The sequence below is a fragment of the Ailuropoda melanoleuca genome, chromosome X (assembly GCF_002007445.2).
Source record: "Ailuropoda melanoleuca isolate Jingjing chromosome X, ASM200744v2, whole genome shotgun sequence".
Lineage (NCBI taxonomy): Eukaryota > Metazoa > Chordata > Mammalia > Carnivora > Ursidae > Ailuropoda > Ailuropoda melanoleuca.
Genome location: NC_048238.1, coordinates 88,167,531 through 88,191,106, shown reverse-complemented (window position 1 = coordinate 88,191,106; position 23,576 = coordinate 88,167,531). Strand labels below are relative to the sequence as shown.

General features: G+C 37.6%; 1 protein-coding gene across 1 annotated transcript in view; it reads left to right on the top strand.

Annotated features, from left to right (window-relative positions):
- Positions 1-23,576, top strand: part of TENM1 (teneurin transmembrane protein 1) — a 761,614-nt gene that overhangs the window by 206,827 nt on the left and 531,211 nt on the right. Inside the window, exon 3 of the mRNA XM_034649058.1 lies at positions 12,619-12,899. Coding sequence (XP_034504949.1) covers positions 12,683-12,899 — 217 coding nt within the window. The 5' untranslated portion in view covers positions 12,619-12,682. The remainder of the gene's footprint in view (positions 1-12,618; positions 12,900-23,576) is intronic.

The window sequence follows — 23,576 nt, the reverse complement described above, 5'->3', positions numbered from 1 at the left end:
TATATTCAAAGAAGTAAAGGGGAGCATAAATAAAGACTTAATGGAAAGTATGACAAAAATGAACAAACTAGTAATTTTCAAGAAGGAAGTAGAGACTATAAAAAGAACCACATGGAAATTTTATGATTGAAAAATATAGTAATTGAAATGACATTCACTAGAGGGACTCAATAGCAGATTTAGGACGGCAGAACAATCAGTTAACTTGAGGGCCAATCTGTACAAATCGTCCAATCTGAAGAATAGACAGAAAACAAATAAAGGTAAAATGAACAGAGATATGTGAGGCAACATTAAGAATACCAGCATTTACATAAGATGAATCCCTGTAGGAGAGGTAAAAAAGCCAGGGGCAGAACACTCTTAACAGATATTCACAAATTTAACGCAACATGTCAAAAGGATTATATTCGGAAATAAACTGGACATGAAATACTAATACATGCTAAAGCATGAATGAACAAGAGCCAGATGCAACAGGCCACGTATTGTATAGTTTCATTTACAGAAAATGTCCAGAATAAGCAAATGTATAGAGACAGGAAGTGTATTAGTAGTTGCCAAGGGCTGGAGGGAGGTTGAATTGGGAGTGACTGCTTCATGGATGTGAGCATTATTTTTAGGGTGAGGGAAATGTTTTAAAACTGGATGGTAGTGATAGTTTCACAACTCTATAAATGTACCCCCACATCATTGAATTTTACACTTAAAATGATTGATATGTATGTTATATAAATTATACTTCAATTAACCTGTTTAAAAAAGAAATAGTAGGGGCGCCTGGGTGGCACAGCGGTTAAGCGTCTGCCTTCGGCTCAGGGCGTGATCCCGGCGTTATGGGATCGAGCCCCACATCAGGCTCTTCTGCTATGAGCCTGCTTCTTCCTCTCCCACTCCCCCTGCTTGTGTTCCCTCTCTCGCTGGCTGTCTCTATCTCTGTTGAATAAATAAAAATAAAATCTTTAAAAAAAAAAAAAATAAAAATAAAAATAAAAAAGAAATAGTAAACCAACAATAGAAGCAAAACAAAAAGATCAGTAATGTTGACAACTCCCTGAGTATTTTTCCAAACAATAGGTAACCTAGCATTGATACATTTACAGTTGAAAAGTCAGTAATTAATACTTACAACTATGTAAGTTGTTTTACAGTTGACGTGGTGCTTTCATAGGTATTATTGGACTCATCTGCCAGCACTCTTAAGAGGGAAGGGCAGTTAGCCTTTATTATGCAGAAGGAAAAGAGGTTAGCTCATTTATCCAGTGTCATATAGTCAATGACTCAAGATGGGCCCAAACTCAGACTTCTGATTCCAAGTTCAGGGCCCTTACTATTACATTACGCCAAACCAACTCTCTGTGGTGGCAACCCAATTGTAATTACATTGTATTACTCCCTGTGAATATGGAAATTTAGATATTAGAAGAGGGAATCACGAAGGTGAAAATTACAGTTTAATCCATGCTATGTTCTTACTGAGCATTTGTTGATAAGGGGGCTGAGAAAGTCTAGTAAATTTCTGGCTTGTGACCTGGCATGGTGTAGAGATCTGTATCAAACTGTTCACACATGACCCAGAAATACCAAGTCAATTCCTGCTCTCTCATCTGGAGTGTCTAGTAAATGCAAAATGTGGTAGGCAGGGGACTTGTGGTGCACACTGACACCTTATAAGTAAAAGGACTAGAATCTGTGACCTCAAAGAGATTAAGAGTATAGACTCTTGAGCTGGACTTTTTGGATTTGACATCTATCTCCACTAGCTGGGTGATCTGAGCAAAATTACTTAACCTTTTTCTGCCTGTTTCTTTTTCTGCAAAATAAGGAAAACATATCTCATTATGAAATTTTTTGAGGATTAAAAGGACTCATTAATATAAATTGCTTTAAAAAGTGGATCTTTTTCCTAGTCCTTTTACTTCTGATAATAAGAATAAGAATAAGCATTATTATTTAAGCAAGCTGACAACTTAAACTTCTACTAGGGCCTTTTCTCTGGTACTTGTTTTTTAAAACTTTTATAATCATATTATTTTAATGGGCAACCATAACAGCCTTCTGAAATGCATAGGATTAATGATAGTAGGTATTTTCCCACTTATAGGAAGAAAACGGTGCCACACTACTTTGTCATAAAGCTGGGTGTAGAACCTGCATTTCAGGGCTCCCTCTAATATAGGCTTCTGCCTTTGGCATACTGTAGTCCCCCCTTATCCACGGTTTCACTTTCTGTGATTTCAGTTACCAATGGTGAACTGAGGTTTGGAAGCAGATGATCCTCCTTCTGACATATCTCAGAAAGTCAATAGTAGCCTAACGCTGTCACAAGGCCTATGTCCTTTGCTTCACTTCATCTCATCACGTGGGCATTTTACCATCTCACATCTTTACAAGAGGGCGAGTGTACTGCAGTGATGTATTTTGAAAGAGAGAGAGAGAGCGAGAGAAACCACATTCATGTAACTTTTATTATAATATATTGTTATAATTGTTCTACTTTATTAGTAGTTATTGTTGTTACTCTCTCATTGTGCCTAATTTAGACTTTAAGTTAAACTTTATCTTAAGTATGTATGTATAGGAAAAAACACAGTCTGCATAGGGTTTGGTGTACTATCCCTGGTTTCAAGGCATCCACTGGGGATCTTGAAATGTATACCCTGCAGATAAGGTGGGATTACTGTAGTTAGCCTTTGCCTAGAAGAGCAAGATACTTGGTGCAGACCCCTGCAATCATTATTAACCCCTGCATCCACCTCTATAATTAAATCACTAAAGGGTCTGTATCTTTGTAGCATATGTAATGTTAATTTGAGTAGCTCCACTTCCATCTAATATTTAACATAATTGAAAATGAGGTTCAAGTTAGTAAGCAGTGAAAATGTTTCTGCTTCCAATTGTTAAACATGAAATTTGAGAGAGTTACTGAAAATGTACCACTTTCACTGAACTAATGCAGAATATGGATGGCAATACAGAGCTATGATTAATAATTGCTATCTGCAAGCTATGGAGGAAAGTCGTATCTCTAGTTGTTCAATACTGTATTTAAAGCCTATTACTTCTCAAGATACTGTATTAAATTTGATGCTACATTTTGGATAAGTATGTTAATGCTAAAATTACCACAAAATTTACAAAATCTCAACGGATTTCATTGTAAGAAAAGTGAATTGAATATGATTGTTTACTTGGTGAAATCAGCTATTGTTCTCCAAAGAGTAAAAAAAGCTTTTATACATTGAGTTACCTTCAATTTTCTTGAAGATTGTTCCCGTATTAAGTGTTTAGCTGATTTACATAATCCACCACAAAGGATATTGAAAAGTTACAAGAAAGATAATTTGAAATTACTTTAGGAAGTTGTTGGAGTTCCAAAAGAGATGTTGTGATGGAGGTAGATGTCACTGCAATTCATATATAGTATTATTTTCAAATTACTAAGGGATAGAGATATGCTTGGTAGTTATACAATTAAAAACAATCTCTGCCTCAATTGGAAATAGCAACTAGAGAGTCTGGGCCCTCATTTGGCATGCACTAAGCTGTTGCCATTATCTGTTGAAATACTCAACATGGGCACCTGAGTGGCTCAGTCTTTTAAGCGTCTCACTATTGACTTTAGCTCACGTTATGATCTTAGGTTGTGATATGGAGCTCTGTGTCCGGCTCCGCACTGGGCATGGAGCCTGCTTAAGATTCTCTCTACCTCCCCTTCCCTCCCCCGCCCCCGCAAGCAAAAGCCAAAACAAAGCAAAAAAGAAATACTCAACAAATCTTCAAAATCATGATTTATATAGTTCCAGGCCCCCAGAACTTTGTCTACACTCATGTGTGTTCGTGTGTGTGTGGTGTATGGGAAAGTTACAGAGTCCAGATTCCCTAAGCACAATAGAGAATAGTAAATGAGAGAAAATATCGCAAATAATTGGTCTACAATTCTGGATGTTGATTTTTCTTTTAAAACTATTTTCCAGGTTAGAGTTTCTTTTTGGAATCTGGTGACAGCACCAATTTTTCCATTCATAATTCTCTCTCTCCACTTGGCTCAAGTGATCTAGCATCAGTGTCCATAAAAATGTCCAAAAATAATGAGAAAAAATAAAGATACAAGCAGCCAGAAAAAAACAACATCTACAGAGAGAGATGTGAGATTAATTAATCATCACTCTTTAGTTGTGGAATTACGAGGCTTCCATTTTTCTCTTTCAAAATGGCCTAAAGAGTCTGCCCAGGCACCGTGAAGACATCTACTGCAGCTGTTCTCACAATTGAGTCAAATCAGTTTTGGAGGAATATTTTTCCAGGAGGGACCTTTCAGCCTTCCATTGTAAGATTTAAAAAATGCTAATAGAACAGTTAGCTTAAACAAGTACATGCGAACCAATGCAGTAAACAGAATTTCATTTCAACTCTTGAGTGTTATCTCTTTGATATAATAGGATATGTATGTAGCACAAAAGCAGTCTACTTTGAAAGTCATCACTTCCTGGATAAGAAGCCCCATATGCAGTACATAAAATTCTCAGCCTATCTCCTGAAAAATGATGATTTATTTCTTTTTTACTTACTAAAATATTATGGTTGTGTCCATGAGACAGATACCAAAATAACTGGCCAATTCCCTGACAAAATGAAACTAGGCTTTAGGCTTTATGTACCTATCTGGGTGCTCATCACACACAAATTGATTTTTTTTTATTTATATATATTAGAATTTAGTCAAACTACAATTATTTTGTGAATGACTAAATGAAGTAAATCAAACACTGCTGAGCAATTAGATGCTAACAAATTGTTTTCAGAAAAACTCTTGGTTTAACTAAGTTTATCATATTTTTCTAAAACAACTGCTTTATGTCCAGTCAGTGATCATGCTTTCCTTTTAGTATAAAGTTCAGTCATCTAAAAAGGACCCAAAAAAGGGCAAATGGCAAACTATGAAAGTTAGTTTCAGCACACATTATGGATAAAGGGTTAATTTATTTGTTATATGCTACTAATATAATTTAATTTAAAAAAGTACTCAGGTCCCCAGTAAATAAATGCACAAAAGCCGTAAGTAGTTCACAGGAGTGGAAATAGACCTAGCAAATGCATGCAAAAAAAATTACTCAGCTTCACTAATAATCCAGGAAATTCAAACTAAAAGAAGATACCTTTAATTTACTTATTTCAAATAGACATTAAAAAATAATTCTCAAGGTTGGCAAGGGTACAACGAGAGGAGAGTGTTCCCACACATTGCTAATGGCAGTGTAAATCATTACAATCCCCCAAAGCTACAGATATGTTCAAACCTTTTGGCTTATTAATTCAACTTCTTGGAATTTACCCTAAGGAAATAATAAAAAATATTGAAGACGCGCATGTTATCTTCAAATGACCCCAGTTAGAATATTTATAAATGGGGAGAGAAAATGTAAAGGCCCAACAATAGGGGAATGGGTATGCAAATTATGGTATATCCACTCAACACTGCTATTAAAAGTGATGGTTACAGAAATTTTGTGGAAAAATGCAAAAATATCTAGACTGAAGGAAGCAACATGAAAAAATGTATTTGTGTATTATGACTGGAAGGAAATGGACCAGAATGACAGCAGTCATTCTTAGAAGTTGGTAGGATAAATGCGGCCAATTTCTCTCTCAATCTTGGAAAGAGTCAAGTGATTATCTTGCTTTTGCAGCTTTGTTTGTTCCCCACAACAATTCACTAAGCATTCCCTTAAGAAAAACAAAGAAAGGTGGGAGAAGAATCAGCCAAAAGTTCACATTCCATTTAAGGGCTTCCTAAGTCCAGTCTTTTTTTTTTCTTTTTATTTAATTGAAGTGTTGTTGATACACAATATTATATTAGTTTCAGGTGTACAATATAGTGATTTGACATTTATATACATTATGCAGTGTTTATCACGTTAAGTGTAGTTACCGTCCGTCGCCATACAAAGTTATTACAATATTATTGACTATATCCCCTATGCTGTACTTTCCATCCCCATGACATTTATTTTATAACTGGAAGTTTGTAGCTCTTAATCCCCTTCACCTATTTCACCTATCTTCCCATCCCCCTTCCCTCTGGCAACCCCCAGTTCTCTGTATTTGTGAGTCTGTTTCTGTTATGTTTTGCCTATTGTTTTGTTTTTTAGATTCCACATATAAGTGAAGTCATATGGTATTTGTCTTTTTTTGGTCTGACTTATTTCACTTAGTATAATACCTTCTAGTTCCATCCATGTTGTCACAAATGATAAGAATTTATTCTTCTTATGGCTGAGCAATATTCCCCCACTCACATGTGTGCACACATGTGTGTGTGTGCACGTGTACCACATCTTTATCTATTCATCTATTGATGAACACGTAGGTTGCTTCCATGTCTTAACGACTGTAAATAATACTGCAATAAACAGAGGAGCCTTTATCTTTTTGAATTAGTATTTTTGTTTTCTTTGGGTAAATACCCAGAAGCAGGATTGCTGAATCATACTGTATTTCTGTTGTTAATATTTTTGAGGAACCTCCATGCTATTTTCCATAGTGGCTGCACCAGCTGACATTCATTCTCCTCAACAATGCATGTGCTCCCCTTTCTCCACATCCTCACCAACATCTGTTATTAGTCCAGTGTTTTGTGAATGAATCAATCTGCATTAATGTAAAAGGTCCTCATTGAAGACAAATTATTATAATAATCCCAAGGAGTACTATCCCCCTTTGCTAGCTATTCTTCAGGTGCTAGGTGGCCTCACTTCCTCTGTCTACTGTGCTCTGAAAAAGGCCTGTTCTCCTTGAGCAATGTCCAATGAGCTCTTTTTTTCTGGAGTACAGTGTGTCTTTTTGGTGAAGGTTCCAACCCATAAACAGTTGCTGTGAGTAGGACAGGCCTGTTTTCCCTTTTGAGAGGGTGTATATATGATTAATAATAAGAAATGGAAAGAAAATAACAGGATAGAGGAACAGGAAGGGAGGTTATCCCCAGTGCATAAATATATACACAGATCAATGGATTCAAAAGTAATGTTTTAGTTAAACTATCCCATAATAGATTGGAATGTGTGTGAAGGGTTGAGAAGAGGGAGAGGAAAGGAACAGAAGAGAGAGGAGGGGAGGGGGACTGATAAATAATGTAGACTTGGCTTGGAATAAACCCACCATTTTTTCTAGTTTTTTTTTTAACTTTTTATTTAAATTCCAGTTAGTTAACATAGAGTATAATATTAGTTTTGGGTGTACAGATGTAGTGATTCAATAACTCTATACATCATCCCGTGCTTGTCACAACAAATGTACGCCTTAATCCCCATCCCCTATTTCTCCCATCTCCCCACCCACATTCCTCTGGTAACCATCAGTTTGTTCTCTATAGTTAAGAATCTGTTTCTTGGGGGTGCCTGGGTGGCTCAGTCAGTTAAGCGTCTACCTTCAGCTCAGGTCATGATCTCAGGGTGGTGGGATCGAGCACCAAGTTAGGCTCCGTGCTCATCAGAGAGTCTGCTTTGAGATTCTCTTCCTCTGCCTCTCCCACTGCTCACTTGCTCTCTTTCTCTCAAATAAATAAAATCTTAAAAAAAGAATTTGTTTTATTGGTTTATCTCTCTTCTTTTGCTCATTTGTTTTGTTTCTTAAATTCTACATAGGAGTGAAATCAAGTGGACTTGGTCTTTCTCTGACTGACTGATTTCACTTAGCATAAACCCACCATTTTTCTTTTGACCAATCAATCTAAGCTTCCCTTCAATTTCATATACAATCATGAGATTTTAGAGCTATAAGAGCTCTTTGAGATAATCTAATCTCCTTGTTACATTTAGAAAAACGAGAGGCCCTAAGAGAGAGAAGGTGATATATCTTAGGCCACTGTCCAAGTGTCTTCTGAATGACAATGTGGAGTAGTGATTAAGAGTGTGGCCTTTGGAGCAGATTGTATGAATTGAAATCTCAGCTCTACGGTTTACTAGTTATGTGGCCTTGGTCTAGTCACTTAACTGCTCTGTTACTTGCTTTTCTTTATCTATAAAATGTACCTACTTCATCAGACACAATAAGAAAGGAGTTAATGTGTGAAAAGCACTTAGAACAGTGCCTGGTGGGCCTGCTTCATGAGACCTGCCACCTGAGTTAGCTGCTACTAGTGTTATGGTGCTGATTCTGCCATTCCAACGCCAATGGTTTCCAAGTACCAAGTCGTCTCTTCATAGCCTTATGGCAACTAAAGAAATAAACATATGCCTCCCTGGGTCTTTTCCAAAGTCACCTTGGAGTTTATCTTAGTAGCAAGTAGCAAGTGGAAAACACAAAGGTAAACCACAGGTAGTGGCATTTGAATTTATACTGTGTGACCTATCTGAATGTATCTTCTGCTGTAGAGAAGATAATTGACTTTGATTTTCACAGTTTCATAACAGCAGCATATATTTTACCTACACAGTTCTCTTTTGTAAAGTTTTCATTATCAAAATAATAGCAAAATAAGAAAAACTGCTATGCTGTGAATAGCATTATGTGTACATTTGATTTTTCTATGAGTTGACAGTGTGATCGTCACGTCCAAATAACATTTGCTTGCCAGTGGACCTCCAGGACGCCATGTTGGGCACTGAATGAAGAAATCATAAAGCAAATATGTCCTTAACCGTAGAGTATTTAGAACAGCATCTTGGCAGAACTATTGTGCTTTCAAATATTGTTAGATTTAACATTCTCTAAATGTTGTCCTATTTTTTTTATTTAAAAAAAAGTGAACCGTTTGTGAGTGAAGTCAAGCTCTGCCTCCCAGGACTTTGGTAACTATCACAGCTTCCTATCTCTAGGCACAGAGTTGTGCACCTCCAGATCACGTGCTGAAAGAGAGCTGGAATGTATCTTCTGCTGTCTGGGCCCACTGACAAGAACATTAAGACAGGAAGTTGTGGTTGAGGGTCAGGGAGCAGGAAAGGATTATTTTCTCTTGGTTTATACCAATTTGTGGCTTAAAGGAAGATTGCTTCCAAGAACCCTCAATAACCTTGAATAGATGTGACATTAGTAGCTGATTCATAGTTGTGAATAGCTGTGATTACAACTTCAAGAATAGTTCAAAACGGCTATAGGAATATTCCTCTCCCTCTCTCTTTCTTTCTCCCTTCTGCCCCCACCCTCTCAGGAATTTTCATGTTGCAAATAAACATACTGAGGGGAAAGAGAATGTCTGCATTTTCATACATAAAAATAAGGGTGATTTTAACATCATAAATCATAGTTGCCAGAAGACAACATTAGGCATTAGAAGTGAGATGTTTTTCATTTTTAAATTTAACTTGTTAGGTTTGAATGGTGTTAAAATAAGTGTAAATTCATAACCAACTGAGACTTAAGAAGGAATGCTATTTTGACCATACCTCTGCTATGTTAATCTCAATCAGAGTGAACCAAACTTGATTGAAAGAGCAAGTGAGAGATGGGAGAGAAAATAAAATATATATTTCTATATTGTAACAGAAAGCATTTTATTAAATTATTTTTAATTATAAGGTCCTTGATTGATATTTTTGCATCATCAATGTCCTTATGTGGAAAATAGCTCTCCACCCCTACTTGGTAAGTTTGCATTCTTTGATGAACAAAAACTGTATGTGTTGGCTGCAGTGAATCTAGATTAATTTTATTGATGCCTCCTTTTCTGGGTGGAAGTCGAGTTCTCTGCTGCAAAGATATATTTCTGTAAGTTAGCTATTGATATGTTTCTCACTTTGCACTATTTGTAGCAAAGTCCTGGTTTAAAGTCCAGCCAGCTGTCCACCTTATGAAGCACATGCTATGGGAACCTAAGGAGAAAGAGATTAAAATCGGTTTATCACATAAGATGCTCAGTAGAATTTCGGTGGTTGTGGTGATGGCATTGGTGATGAACAAACAAGCTGAATCAAGTACAGTCTTTCCCAATATCCTCATCTTCGATGCTTAAACATTGCTTTGTCTTTCTTTATGAGTCCTTTCATTCTGCTTGGCAGTAGAGTTGTTTATCACTAGCATTGGACTGTGAATTCCTTGGAGGCGGAGACGATGACCTATTCATTTCCACATTCTCTCTAGCCCCTCTTGTGACTGCTGGGCCACAGTGTATTCAGTTCATTCAGCAAGTATTGATCAAGAGTCTACTACATGCCAGTCATTGTGCTTGTTTGGGGGATATAACAATGAATAGAAAAGATAAAAACACTTCATGTAACTTACATTTTAGTGGGGGGAGACAGATGATGGACAATAAAAAAATAAGCAAAATATAGTATGTCATTTGGTGTAAGTGCCACGAAAGACAGGAAGGAGGATGAGAAGTGACCTTTTTTTGGTGGTTTACAATGGGATGTTGCAAAGGCCCTGAGGCGGAAACATGCCTGTGATTTTCAGAAACAGCGAGAAGGCCAGTGCACCTAAAGTGCATGAGATAGGTGGAAATATCAGGGGATGAGGTTGGAAAGGTTAGGATAGAGACAGGTGAACCTCGTAGGGACCTTGTTGGTCATTGTAAGGATTTTGGCTTTTATTTTGAAGGAAATGAGGAACTATTGCTTCTTCTGAGCCAAGGAGAGACATGACATGACTTAGATTTTAAAAGCTTCATTCTGGCTGTAGTGTGGGGAATGTGCTATAACAAGAGCAGTGGTGAAAGCAGCACATCAGTTAGGCCGCTGCAGTAATCTGGGTGGGAGATGATGGCTTGAACCAATGAAGCGGGAGTGGGGAAGTGGAGGGATGTCATTGGATTCTGGATATATTTCAAAGTTAGCACCAACAGTATTTACTGATGGATTACATGTGGGATGTGAAAGACAGGAATAAGTGTGTGTGGCCTGAGCAAATGGAAGAATGGAGCTGCCATTTACCAAGATGGGGAAGACCATGAGAGGAGCGAGTCTGGGAAGCTGTGGGAATTTGGACATGAGTTTTGAACATAGTAAATTTGAGAAGCCAGGTAGAGGTATTGAGTGGGCAGCAGGATATTCATGTCTGTGGCTCAGGGGAGAGAATATGCTGGAGCCATAAATTGGGGAGTGTATAGATAGTATGTCTCATGAGATGGCGTGAGATTAGATTGTTGCTGAATCTTCAGTGTATATTCACTTACAATACTTGATTTGCTTTCTCTCCGACTATGCTCATCTCTGGTATTACATCATACCAAACTGGCTGTTTCTGTAGACCATTAATGGAATTTGTAGTTTAGGTATTAAATAGTTTCTACTATGTGTGTGGCTCGAGTAGTGCTAAGTGGTATGGGGGCTCTAAAGAAGGATAAGACTCAGATTCCGCCTTCAAGGACCTTAACATTTGGTTAGGGAAATAACACTTCGATTCATGAAACTACGTTCATACTACGAAGGATTAGGTACCATTGAATGCCTATCAGTCAATCCATAAGCTTTATTGATTGATTTCTGTATTTCGTGTGTTTTTTTATACATATAGTAGGAATTCCAAAAAGTGAGATTTTGAGGAATTCCAAAAAGTGAGATTCTGCGCATGATTTAGGAACCACTCACTAGATGTCTGTAGATTGCTTTGAAAGCACCTGTGGTGAAGAGCTTTAGAAAAAGGAGTTCATTTCACTGCAAAATAAAATCATAAAGTTATTTGGGTTTGAACTAAGTTTTTTAACACTGCAAAAAAGGACCAAGTTGCAGAGTTGCAGCATTTGATGAAAATAATGGTAAAATAATGCAAGGAATGAAAATAAGCACATTTTTACAGGGCTTCAAACTTTTCGGAGGACTTCGACATCTCAAATGGCATATGATGTACTTAAACCTCTCTGTGGTAAGGCGGTAATGCCTCTACTTGCCCTAAGAGCCTGTGACTTCGAGATCAGCATTCTGTGGGGGAAAGCGGGGTGCTTTCAGTGATTTATCGTGAAGTTTTAAAATTTCTATTTCTAAACCCGATTTAGATCCTGCTGTTCCTATACCAGTGTACTCACCAGAAGTGTTGTTTACATCCTCTCAGAACTATGGAGAACAAAAATTTACCACCACCTAACTCATTAAAAATTCTCTGCAAGCCCGAGGCTCAAAAGCCACAATATGGACACAAAGAGCTCAGTCCCCCTCGAGGACACTTTATTTCATGAGCCTCCCTCACTCAGAATTTTCCCCTTCTTCAAAACCCCTTTCTTAAATGCAGTATTAAACCAGAGGCAAGAGTGTTTTTTCTAAATGTAGTTCTCTTACCAGTTTTCATTTCAAATGTGAGATGTGCTAGGTTAGTTTTTGTACTCCTGGCCACTTTCAAATCTTAGAATGTTTTTTAATCTAACCACTGACATTATCATTAAGAACACGCACACACCTTAGGAAACCTTGTCCTTTATTTGCATTCCAATACAAATATTTTTGAAGGCTGTCTCTCTTCTACCTCGAGTATTTTCTGATGCTGCAGCCTCCAGTTTAATCCTAAATGCTTGCCAATGTGTGCATGTAACACAGAGTGTTATTATTGCCTTAGGCTAGCTTCATGTCATCTAGTTTGTCTTTTGCTTCACTCCTTTGATAGTATTATCAGAACCAATTGTGAATCTGCCAGATGCATTTCCTCTCAAAAGGACAAATCTAAGAAGGCTTGTTTTTCCCTCTCTTCCAGGACTGCTTACATTAAAGGAGTTCCTCTTCCTTTGTTTCATGAAATTGAGCTTGCTTAATCAGACATGGAGCAAACGGACTGCAAACCCTACCAGCCTCTCTCAAAAGTCAAGCATGAAATGGATCTAGCTTATACCAGTTCTTCTGATGAAAGTGAAGATGGACGAAAACCAAGACAGTCGTACAACTCTAGAGAAACTCTGCATGAGTATAACCAAGAGCTGAGGATGAATTACAATAGCCAGAGTAGGAAGAGGAAAGAAGTGGAGAAATCTACTCAAGGTATGTTTTTACTGGATTTTTAGAACTAATATTATTTCTCCGTAGGGAATGCTTGTGTGTGTAAACTTATGTTTTCAAAACCAAATTTGCTGATGTTAACTGGTTAATAATGTGCACTGCTTACATATGCTTAGTAAATCTGTTCATATACCAGTCCAGCTGAGGTTGTAGGTTACATGTGCTTTTTACGGATTATGCATGAATTTAGATGCAACAATCCTCTTATCAGAGCATTCACAATTTGTCTAATCCTACAAATAGCCATTTACAGACTGAAGGATAAATAATTTATAGTAAGATGAAAAGTAAACAGCTAAGTGCTTTTCAAGCCACTGCCTATATGGGACAAAAGTCTCAAATATTTGGCTTCTAAAAGAGCTTTAGAAAGGTTAGTGGAGATGACCAGAAAAAAGTCTGGAAAACCTGTCATCAGAATGTGGACACTTTGTGCAACACAGTCCTAAGGGAAAGTAAGAATTTGTTGGGGATCATGATTTATTGACTGATCTCTGTTTTTCTGTAATACTTTGCATATAATCTATGCTCTATAATTTTTGATTTAAGGGATAAGTTGCTATCAACCAAAACATAAGTACTTATCATGCCTTGAAAACTGCTTTTTAAATACTGACATTGGCACAGGTTACTTTTTTTTTTATGAATAAGTCCATGTTGAGATGAAGAAAAAATTCATTTGATTATCTAGATCAGTGGTTGCCAAAGTGTGGAGCCTAGACCAACAGCAACAGCATCACCCATGAACTTGTTAGAAGTGCAAATTCTCAGGCATTGCCCCGGACCATGTAAAATGCAGTTATTATAAATGAAAACTACTGTATTCTAATTAGTATTAGAATCTTACATTAGAGAAATCTTAAATTGAGCCGAAGATTTTATATATTCATACTAACATTTAAATATACCTTAAATGTTTATGTTATTAACTATATTACACATTTTTTAGCTCTTATCATAATTGGTAAAAGTTTTGTATCTGTCTTTTCAACTAATTCATTTTAATCTTTCCTATTTGTTCTGCTAATGACCGTAAATTTGTTATAAAATAATTTCATTCTTCTTTCTATTTTTGGCTCATCTATGCTTTAAAAAATGTGTAGTTCCCATTAAAATATTTTTCTGTAAGTTTGTCTTTACAGAATATGAACTTAACAATTGTGAGTTATGGGTTGTGGGAATGAAGTGTAGAGTGCTTGACCTCATGTTGTGAGTTTAAGAATGCACTTCTAGTGGCAGTTTGTTCTAAAAATATAAGCAATTTTGTACTGAGTGTAAAGAGCCTAGCCGACCTCGTATTTCCTCTCTGCATTGTGACTAAAATGAATTTTGAGAAGATGGAAGTTTGTCTTCTATGATGCCATCCTAACTTTTTTTTCAATGACCTATTGGTACTCAATAAGCTTTTACTTAGCACTTAACGATGTGTCAGGCCTTGAGTCAGTACTAGGGATGGAGATGACTCTGATAGTTTCTGCTTGTAGGAAATTCATAATGTGGTGGAGAAAATATATATCAAACAAATCATTGCAATTGAATGTAGTACTTTTTTAGATAAATAAAGTGGTATGGAAATACGCAGGGAATCAGGGTCCATAGAAAGGTAATATTTGATCTTGGTCTTAAAATTTTTATACAATCTTACTTGGAAAAGGACATTACAAGAGGGTAGATTAGCAGAAGCAAAAGCATAAAGCTGTGAAAAGGCCTGGGATGGTGAAAATTTCAGTATGGCTAAGAGTAAGGTATATTGGCGCTGGATCACAAAAAGTATTGCATGCCCAATTTAGGAGTTCTTTTTTTCCTTTAAGCATTAAAAACCACAGCTTTTAAGTGATGGAGAATTTCATGTTGAATGTGATTTTTAGGATGAGAAGCATAGAAGAGAATTGTAGATATATAAGCATCAGTGTAATGGATTGATTGCAGTTGGGAAAAATTGGATGCAGGGTGACAATCTATGAAGCTACTGAATTAGCCCAGGCTAAGATTGGAAATGAAGGTATAAACTCTGGCTGTATCAGAAGAGGTAAAGAAACATGGTGCAGAGATATCAGTGTGGAGGAATTGATAGGAGTTGGTAATTGATTAGTTGTTGAGGTTGAAAGAGATAACAGAGTCAAGGATGCCTCAATTTCAAGTTTGGGACCCTGGGAGGATGATGATCCATCTACCAAGAGAAGGAAAATAGGAGGAAGGGTGGGTTTGGAAGGGAAGAGAATGAATATCATTCTGGACATGTTACATATAAGGTGCTTGGGTGACATCCAGGTGGATTTTCCTATCAGGCACTTGGAAATGTGTGTCTAGAGTTCAGGAATGATCTGGACTGTTGATATAAGTAGATTTGAGTTCATCAGTATCCTACAGTAGGAGATGCCTGGGGATGGATGATATTACCCAGGGAGAATGTGTACAGTGAGACTAGAGAAAGGCCAAGGACAAAAGTCTGAATCTATCTATCATCCATGAACTTACATAAATACATTTTCAACCTATTTAAAATTTTAGCTAGCACTATCCTTTGGTGCACTGACTTACATATACTCAAGTATAAAGATCCGGGAGGTGAAAGTCCAGAAACTTGGGATCTTATCGGTCAGTGACTCACTGATCTTTACAGACATCTAGGAGGGAAAATGAGTGCCTCTTCGGGGGAGAAATGAATTATCCCTCATTAGGCAAACCGTGGACCCAATTATCATCTTTTTTGGTGAGGTCTGGAATCTATTTTGTTGTCTTATTCCATGTATTACTACCTATGAATGAAAGAAGATATTAATAATTTTCACATATTTATGTGAGTGGTAGTACTTTGCATCAACCTAGCTAGAGTTGAGCTTGACATTATTTTTAAGGAATACAATTCTCAGAAAATCGTCAAGTTTTAAGTCAGGAAGGAAGAAAACAAATATAATTGGGCACTTGCTATAGTGGCAGACACTCTGCTGGATGCCTTTCAGGCTTACTAGCTGTGCCACCTTGAGCAAGTTACCTCAGCTCTCTGAGCCTGTTTTTCATCTGCAGAGTTGACTTCATCATCATCATCACCACCACCATAATCACAATGATAAAAGTAATAATAAAATTAAGTCTTGAAGAGTACTTACTCTGTTTCAGGACTCTGCTAGGTGCTCTACATTTGCTCCTCGAATACCTTATGAAGTATGACATACTATTTCCAGTTTACAGATAAGGTAACTGAGACTTGGCGAGAAATAGCTGCTCAGTTTCTGCAGCTAAAAACTGGTAAGAGTTGGACTGGGAATCAAGTCTTTGGCTCTAAAGTTCCCATCACTCACTACACTATACTCCTCCCATACCTACCTCATGAGGTTATGGTAAGTATTCATTGTGATCATAAGTGTGAAAATGTTTAGGAACTGAATAAATGTTAATTTCCCTTCATTTTCTTCCCTGACAACCTTGCCAGCCTCTTTTTGTTTCAGTCACCAAGGGTTTACAAAGAGGTTTAACAAGGCTTTTCGTTCTGATGATCTTTAGAAAAGGGAAGGTGATGTGCTACCTAATTTATAATGAAATATTCCTGAGTGTGTTTATTTGTTTCACTTTTTAGGGAAGCTATTGTGCCATCCAATTTAGGGCTTGTTTTGGGGAAATATTAATAAGAGGAAATGCTTGATCCCATCTGAAAATATCTTTAACTTCTTATTTTTATTTGCCAAGAAAGCAGCACCCGCTCCCCCAGGTACACACAGAGTACTGGATTCTAAAACTGATTTTCTTCCAAGAGCTTTCGAATTAAGGAATGGACACTAATCTAATATTATTCACAATTCCTTACTAACGGGTTAGATGAGCCCTAGGCAAGCTTATTTTATATGATTTTTGGCAGGTCTGATAGCAGGGCTAGATTTCCTGGAGGCACAGAGGCTAGCAGTTTTTCCCAAGCAGCCTCACTTCCAAGGGAGGCGTCAATTAACTAAAAGAATTAGTGTAAGCCAAATGAAAATATAAATATATGAATGTATAAACCAAGGATAATAATTTTAGTTCTGAGAAGTGCCCTATAATTTTTATAATAGGTAAGATTAGTTTTGAATGTAGCCATTTTACCCATCAGTAATTATGAATGTGAACTCACCCATGCATGAAAAGGAGGTACGGTGAGGGCCTGTTACAGATCCCACAAGATCACAGACTGCTGAGATACTGCAGATGACACAAACATTTTTTCTCTGCTTTCTTGACCTCTTTTGTGGCTTCTCTTTTCTCCTATGTGGTTTTTGTTTGGTTGGTTGTTTTCCTCTTTCTAAGACCTAAGCTTAAATCTCACATTATCGCCATCTGGTGGAAAAAATTTAGAACTGCCGATTTGTATTTACCAAGATTACATGGAAGCAAACCATGTCATCCATGCTTCCATGCAACCATCCATCCGTTTGTCCATCTATCCATTTTTTTTCATTTATTCATCAAGCATTCATTTAGCGTCAGCTATGTTTCAGGTACTTTGGTAGATGGATGAAGTTCATCTTGAAGTAAATGGACACAAGTTACTTATTATTTCCCCCCTCCTTGCCCTAGGCTAATATTGCCACTTCATTCCACAGAAGCTGCTCAAACACCATTGCCATTTGTGGGTTCAAGGGGCAGACAGAAGCCCAAATTTGAGAAGAACATTTCTCGATTCTTATTTCAAGCACTTAGGAGTATAAACTATTATTTGCTTAATATCTAAAAATTATGGGTAACAGTTTCTGTGAAAATCTTAAAAGAACTTTTAATCTCAGGATCTGTATTTACATGGTAAAGATCACAGATGGCAGGTATAATAGAAGCTAGCAAGGCCTATAAAGTGAAAATTTTACCAGCATTTGATCACCTGTAATGAGTTTAGTGCTGTGAGCATGTTGTACCTCTAGTTGTCGCAAGTTTCTAGCATAAAAATCTACAACTGCCCAGAAAGAACCTAGACTCTAAGAGAAAACTGTTATTTAGCAGTAACTCCAGTTGGTTCATGTATTTGAGTATCACTTGTTCATGAAAACTTACTCGGTAAACATTTACTTACATAGTATCTAAACGTGTGATGGAATGTCCATGGCACTTGGGCTACTGCTCCAGCCTGCCCCCTGGCACACATGCCTGATCAAATCATGGTGTTCTTTCTTGTTGAGCCCAACGGCAACCTCACATTCCCATCAACACAGCATTCCATGCAAGCATTGTCAATCAGTTGTCAACTGTAATTGAGATGAACCTCTTCGAGATGAAACATTGAGATGAAACTTGCTTATCTGTGCCAAGTTTTGTGTTAAACTCTGAAGATTAATAGATGAATAAGAAACAGTTTTTGCCTTCGAAGAATTCAGAGTATGGTGGAAAGGCAGATACAAACCAGCAACAGTGATGCAATGTGGCCAGTGTTATAATGGTGATATATGTAAAGTACCATGGGAGTCTAGAAGCTAGAACCACGTAGTCGGCATAGGGAATGATAACAGTGATTATAAGAGAAAAATCTAACGTTTATTAAGCACCAGGCACCAAGTAAGGCACTTAAGGTGGATTATGTTATTCAGTCATTCTAATAATGCTGTGAGGTTGGGATCATTATTATCCCTGTTTACGGATGAGTAAAGCGAGGCACAGAGATGTTAAGTAATTTGCCTAATATTATGGAAGTAGTAAGGAATAGAAATGGGATTGGAACCCAGACAGTGTGACATTAGAGCCCACTGCCGTAACTACCACACTGAGATAGCTCAAAATTCAGATTTCGAGTTCGAGGAAATGATGTCACTGTGTGTGTGTGTGTGTGTGTGGTGTGTGTTTGGAGACATATATAAATAGATGGTTCCGGAAGCAGTGGGAGTAGAAGAGATAATCCAATGAGAATACGTGCAGTTCAAAATTTAAAAAGAGCCAAATATGTTACCCAGAGGAACAATTGCATTTAAAATAGCGGGTAGAAGAAAAGAGGTGGTCTTGAGATGTCAGAGAAAGATCAAAAGGAAGGGGTATCACATAAGCCAAGGAAGGGGACTTTGCAACAGAAGATGTGACTAATATTGTCAAACACTTCAGAATCAAGAAATAGGATGAAAGTTGACAAAATGCAGTAAAACAGGCAGTTTAGAAGGTCATTGCTTACTTTAGACCAGAGATTCTCCACCTTGGCTGGCATTAAAATCACCTGGGGAGCTTTATGAATCCGAGTGCTAAGACTGGTCCTTAGACCAATTAAACCAGAATTTCCACAGATGAGACCCAGGTGTTTAAAACAATTCCTCGGGAGATTCCAGTGTGCATCCTAGACAGGGATTCACTTCCTTGGAGCAAACAATTTCGGTAATCTGACAGAAAGATCCCAGATTATAAGGAATTGAGGGGTGAATGCGATTGAATGTGATGACTGGAGTAAGGCTCTGTTGGAGAATGTTTTAGGATCTCAGGGGGAGGGAAAGGTTTTGAAAGGGTTCAGTGCCTCCTCTGAGACAGGAAGTGAGTTCTGAAGTGAAGTGGCAAGAGTTGAAGTTCATGTCGTAATGATTTAAATTTTCTTGGATAGAGACAGGTTATCTGCTGAAAGTGTGGATCGAGTCAGGAGTTTCAGATGAGTAACAAGAGGTTTTTGACGTATGTATCTGGAGGTCAGGAGAGGTGGGAGTGAAGATGGAGATGTGAGGATATTTAACGGCAATAAGTATTAGTGACCGCTGCGTGTCAAGTATTCTGCTCACATAGAGTTGTTATTTAGTCCTTATCATAACTCTGATGTAGAGCTCATCATCATGACCCTTTAGTTATAGTAAATAGATGTAAGATATAAATCCATGACTTTCTTGGACTAAAGCCTATATTCTTTTTTTTATAATAATTTTTTATTATGTTGTGTTAGTTACCATACAGTATATCCTTAGTTTCTGATGTAGTGTTCCATGATTCATTACTTGCGTATAACACCCAGTGCACCATGCAATACGTGCCCTCCTTAATACCCATCACTGGCCTATCCCATTCCCGCGTCCCCCTCCCCTCTGAAGCCCTCAGTTTGTTTCCCAGAATCCATAGTCTTTCATGGTTCATTCTCCCTTTTGTTTACCCCCCCCTTCACTCATCCAAAGCCTATATTCTTTTCGCAACACTGTTAGGTATGGCTCTTGTCGATGATGTCCACACTGTGCAATGAATATTCATTCTCATTTGGAAAAATGGTTTCCAAACAGTATTGAGTGCCAAACTGAAGTTGGAAATTCTGTATTTTTGGGGTACCACTCTGTGACAGATTTAAGGGAGATAGGATGTATACCTAATGAGTTGAAGTTTCTTCTTCTAAGGAAAAGAGAATTCCAGACTCTCCTCTGTATCGTTACCAGTGATCTTTCTAAAACACAAATCAGATCATACCATTCTTCCAAATATCCTTTAGTGTCTCCCAGTGCTCAGAGTAACGGTTTTTCACAGCAAGGGATACAGGAGGAGACACTACTAAATGCTTTAAGAATCTGATCAAAGCTCCGAATCTTCTGTTCAGAAGAAAATGCACATATATACAATATCTGCCATCCATTTCAAGGGGCTCAGGAAGCCCTTGAAGTCCTTCTTCATCCATAGATCATGGGTTAGGATTCTCTGCTAAGGGAATTTCATCACTGCTTAGTTAATGCAACTTAAATCTTCCAAGATTTAGCGCTAAAAGGAGCTAGGGGGTGGGAGCCAGCCAAGTAGTAAACTCAGCCCCTGAATTTCACCTTCCCTTGGCATTATGTCACCTTGATTTACTACTATCGTCATTAACTAGGAAGGTTTCCACCCAGTGCTAAATCCACAGATGGTCTGGATTTTGTTTCTAACAAGGGAGGCGATCTTTCCTTATATCGACATTTATACAACACACCTCTACACACAAATGATATTTTTAAGTTATGCTTATGTGTGCAGAGATATATATTGTACAGGTAAGTTCGAAATACGATTTTGGAGAAGGGAAGGGAGCCAGAAAGGTGGAAAAATGGAGGAAGGGTATTTACAGTGGTGAGTATAGAGCTTGCACTTGCAAGCGTCCTTCTGAACGTCATCATTTCTGTAAAACTCCCCTTTTCATCTTTATCAGTTAGCTCCGCGTATAGGTAGCCATAGTCACGTACAACTCACCACTTCCTAAATACCGATTCATTATCAAATGGGCAGTATTCACCTAGTAGAACTAAATTTGATAGAAAGACTTCTCTATATAGATTCTTAAACTAATTTTATGAAACAGTATGCGGTTACCACTAATTACATATATATTACACGAGTGTGGTTTTACCATTGATCATCTCTCTCTTGTTGAGCATTCTTTATCCAGGCACAGGCAGGTCAGTTTCTCAGTTCTTTTGCCTTGCTGCTTCTGAGGCGACGTGGCCTTTTGCTCTCAGTCTGAAAATAATATGTTGCCTCTGCACATTCATTTCATTTCTGCTGTCTGTCCCTGAGCCCACTTTGCCTAATACTATGTTTAACCCTCTAATGCTTCTTCTTACATCTCTATTAAAGCCTACACCATAGTAGGCTTGATAACTGTGTTCTCTTCTTAAACAACTCTTTACTCAGTGAAATTGTGTACTTTCCTTTGAGGATCTGCATAAGTTCAGAAGGAAAGGACTGGCTCCCTGGGAGGTGTCACATAGCTGACCAGGCCCTGGGAAACAAAGCAACTATCCTCTTTCAGGTACACAATTTGGTTCCTCTCTGTGAATTGCTTCAGCTACAGGGCAGGATCAAAGGGGATAGATAGCCCTGGGATTGTGGTGACTGGGGACAAAAAAAACCTTTGTTCTCTTCCTTTTAACTCTTTGTGGCCCATTTATCATATAGTTAACACAAAGACCAGACAAGGGTAAATCAGATAATTTGAATGACAAACACCCGAGGTGAGGTGGCTGAGGCCCAGAAGACTATTGAAGATTCAGTTCAATAGATAACAGGGAAACTGAGGCATCTCGGAGGGTTTCAGTTTAGAGAGTTGATTGAGACTATGTCCGTGTTCCATGCTGATTCTCTTTTATTACAAAGATTTGAGCAAGATTCAGAATTGGCGTTTCAAGATGTAGCTTTTTATTCATGTGAACAGTCAAAAGCAGTTTTAAATATCTGCAGAGGCATGGCACTGAGGTATGTCAGCATGTCCTGTCACGATACCGTCCTGTCAGAAAACTGTTATTCTGTTTTTTTGGTCATCTGTGAGGCAGAACTAGCTCCATATACAAATAAGTTCTATTTATTTTCAGCACTTTTCTTTCTCATTATAATTCTGAAAGGGTCTAGAGGTGACAGAAGATAAATCTTGAATCCCCAGGAACCTTGGAAATATTCTCATTCGAAGCCTTTATATGGAAAGCTGAGGATTCTGCTGCCCTGTCAGTATAAACCGAGCCATATGCAGTGCTGTTTTGGTGCCAGTCATTCCTGTAACACATGAAGTAGTTAATTCTATTACTCTTGAGTCTTTAACTGTTTGAGTAAATGACCCTTTGTGTCTTTTATGTCATGTAAGAAAGCAGTTAGAAATGAGCTCAAAGGCAAGAAAAAATTAATAAGGATACGCCCAGACCTTTCATAGAATTTAAAGGTTTGAGTTAAGATTCATTTCTCTAGCTTCAGCTGAGACATTTACAAGGCTTCACTGGTAAAGTCCAATTATGTCTCCTCATTAATGGTTCAAGCCCAGAGTTTCAAGAACACTTTTAAAAAAATTATCATATTGACATACAACCAGGCTAAATGCTAACATGTCTTAAATTAATCAATAATATGGTCCCAAATCACCTTCACTAATTGGAAGGAACGTAATCTGTGGTTTTTGAAAAATAGGGGAGTCACAAGAAGTGCAGAATTGTATGTTTTATATGTGTACATATACATGTTTCTGTCGTATATTTGGTGATGATCATTTATACATAATATATAACTTATCATTTTATATTTATAAGTATAACATAAATAATTACATATGATTTAAAGAAACAATGAAGTGGATCAATATTCAATGGAATGGCTCCCTTTTTTTCTCTTAATTGCATTTTCTTAAGCAAGACACAGATGTATATAATGGAGAGGCAAGTCAGAAAAGAAGCTATATGGAGCAGCATCTAAAATTCATACACGGACAGTTATGCCTCCTCTTTCTTCTGTAGCTTCTCACCCCAAATGCTCGAAGCCCCATATATGCTCACAAGTGTTAGTGGCTGGCAAGCTCTGTGTTTCTCAGTTGCTTCCCCTAGACTACCTCTTGCATAGATAGCAATAAAGCTGATTTCTGAAGCATCCTCGCTGTAACACACAGCCAGGGCCATCGGTCAGCAGGTTCTTTGCAGTCTGCACTGTCATTGGCTGGGCCAGTGTGCCTGGTCTGTGGATCATGAAACATATCTGATCAATTTGACTTAAAAATACAGTTGGGCTGGCTGTGCCATCTTTCTGCTATCACGCTTTGGGGATTAACTTTAGAGCCTGGAACAATATTTGGCACATAATAGGTGTGCAATGAATATTTATTGAACAAGTGAATTTATTAAATGTATAACACTTAGCATTCTCTTCTGTTACATTAAATTTGTAAGAGGCCCAATTTTGAATATTGGCCACCTTGATTGCTGTATATCTTTTTTACTTTTCAAGGAAACATATTTGATAGTTTTAGTGTATGATGTT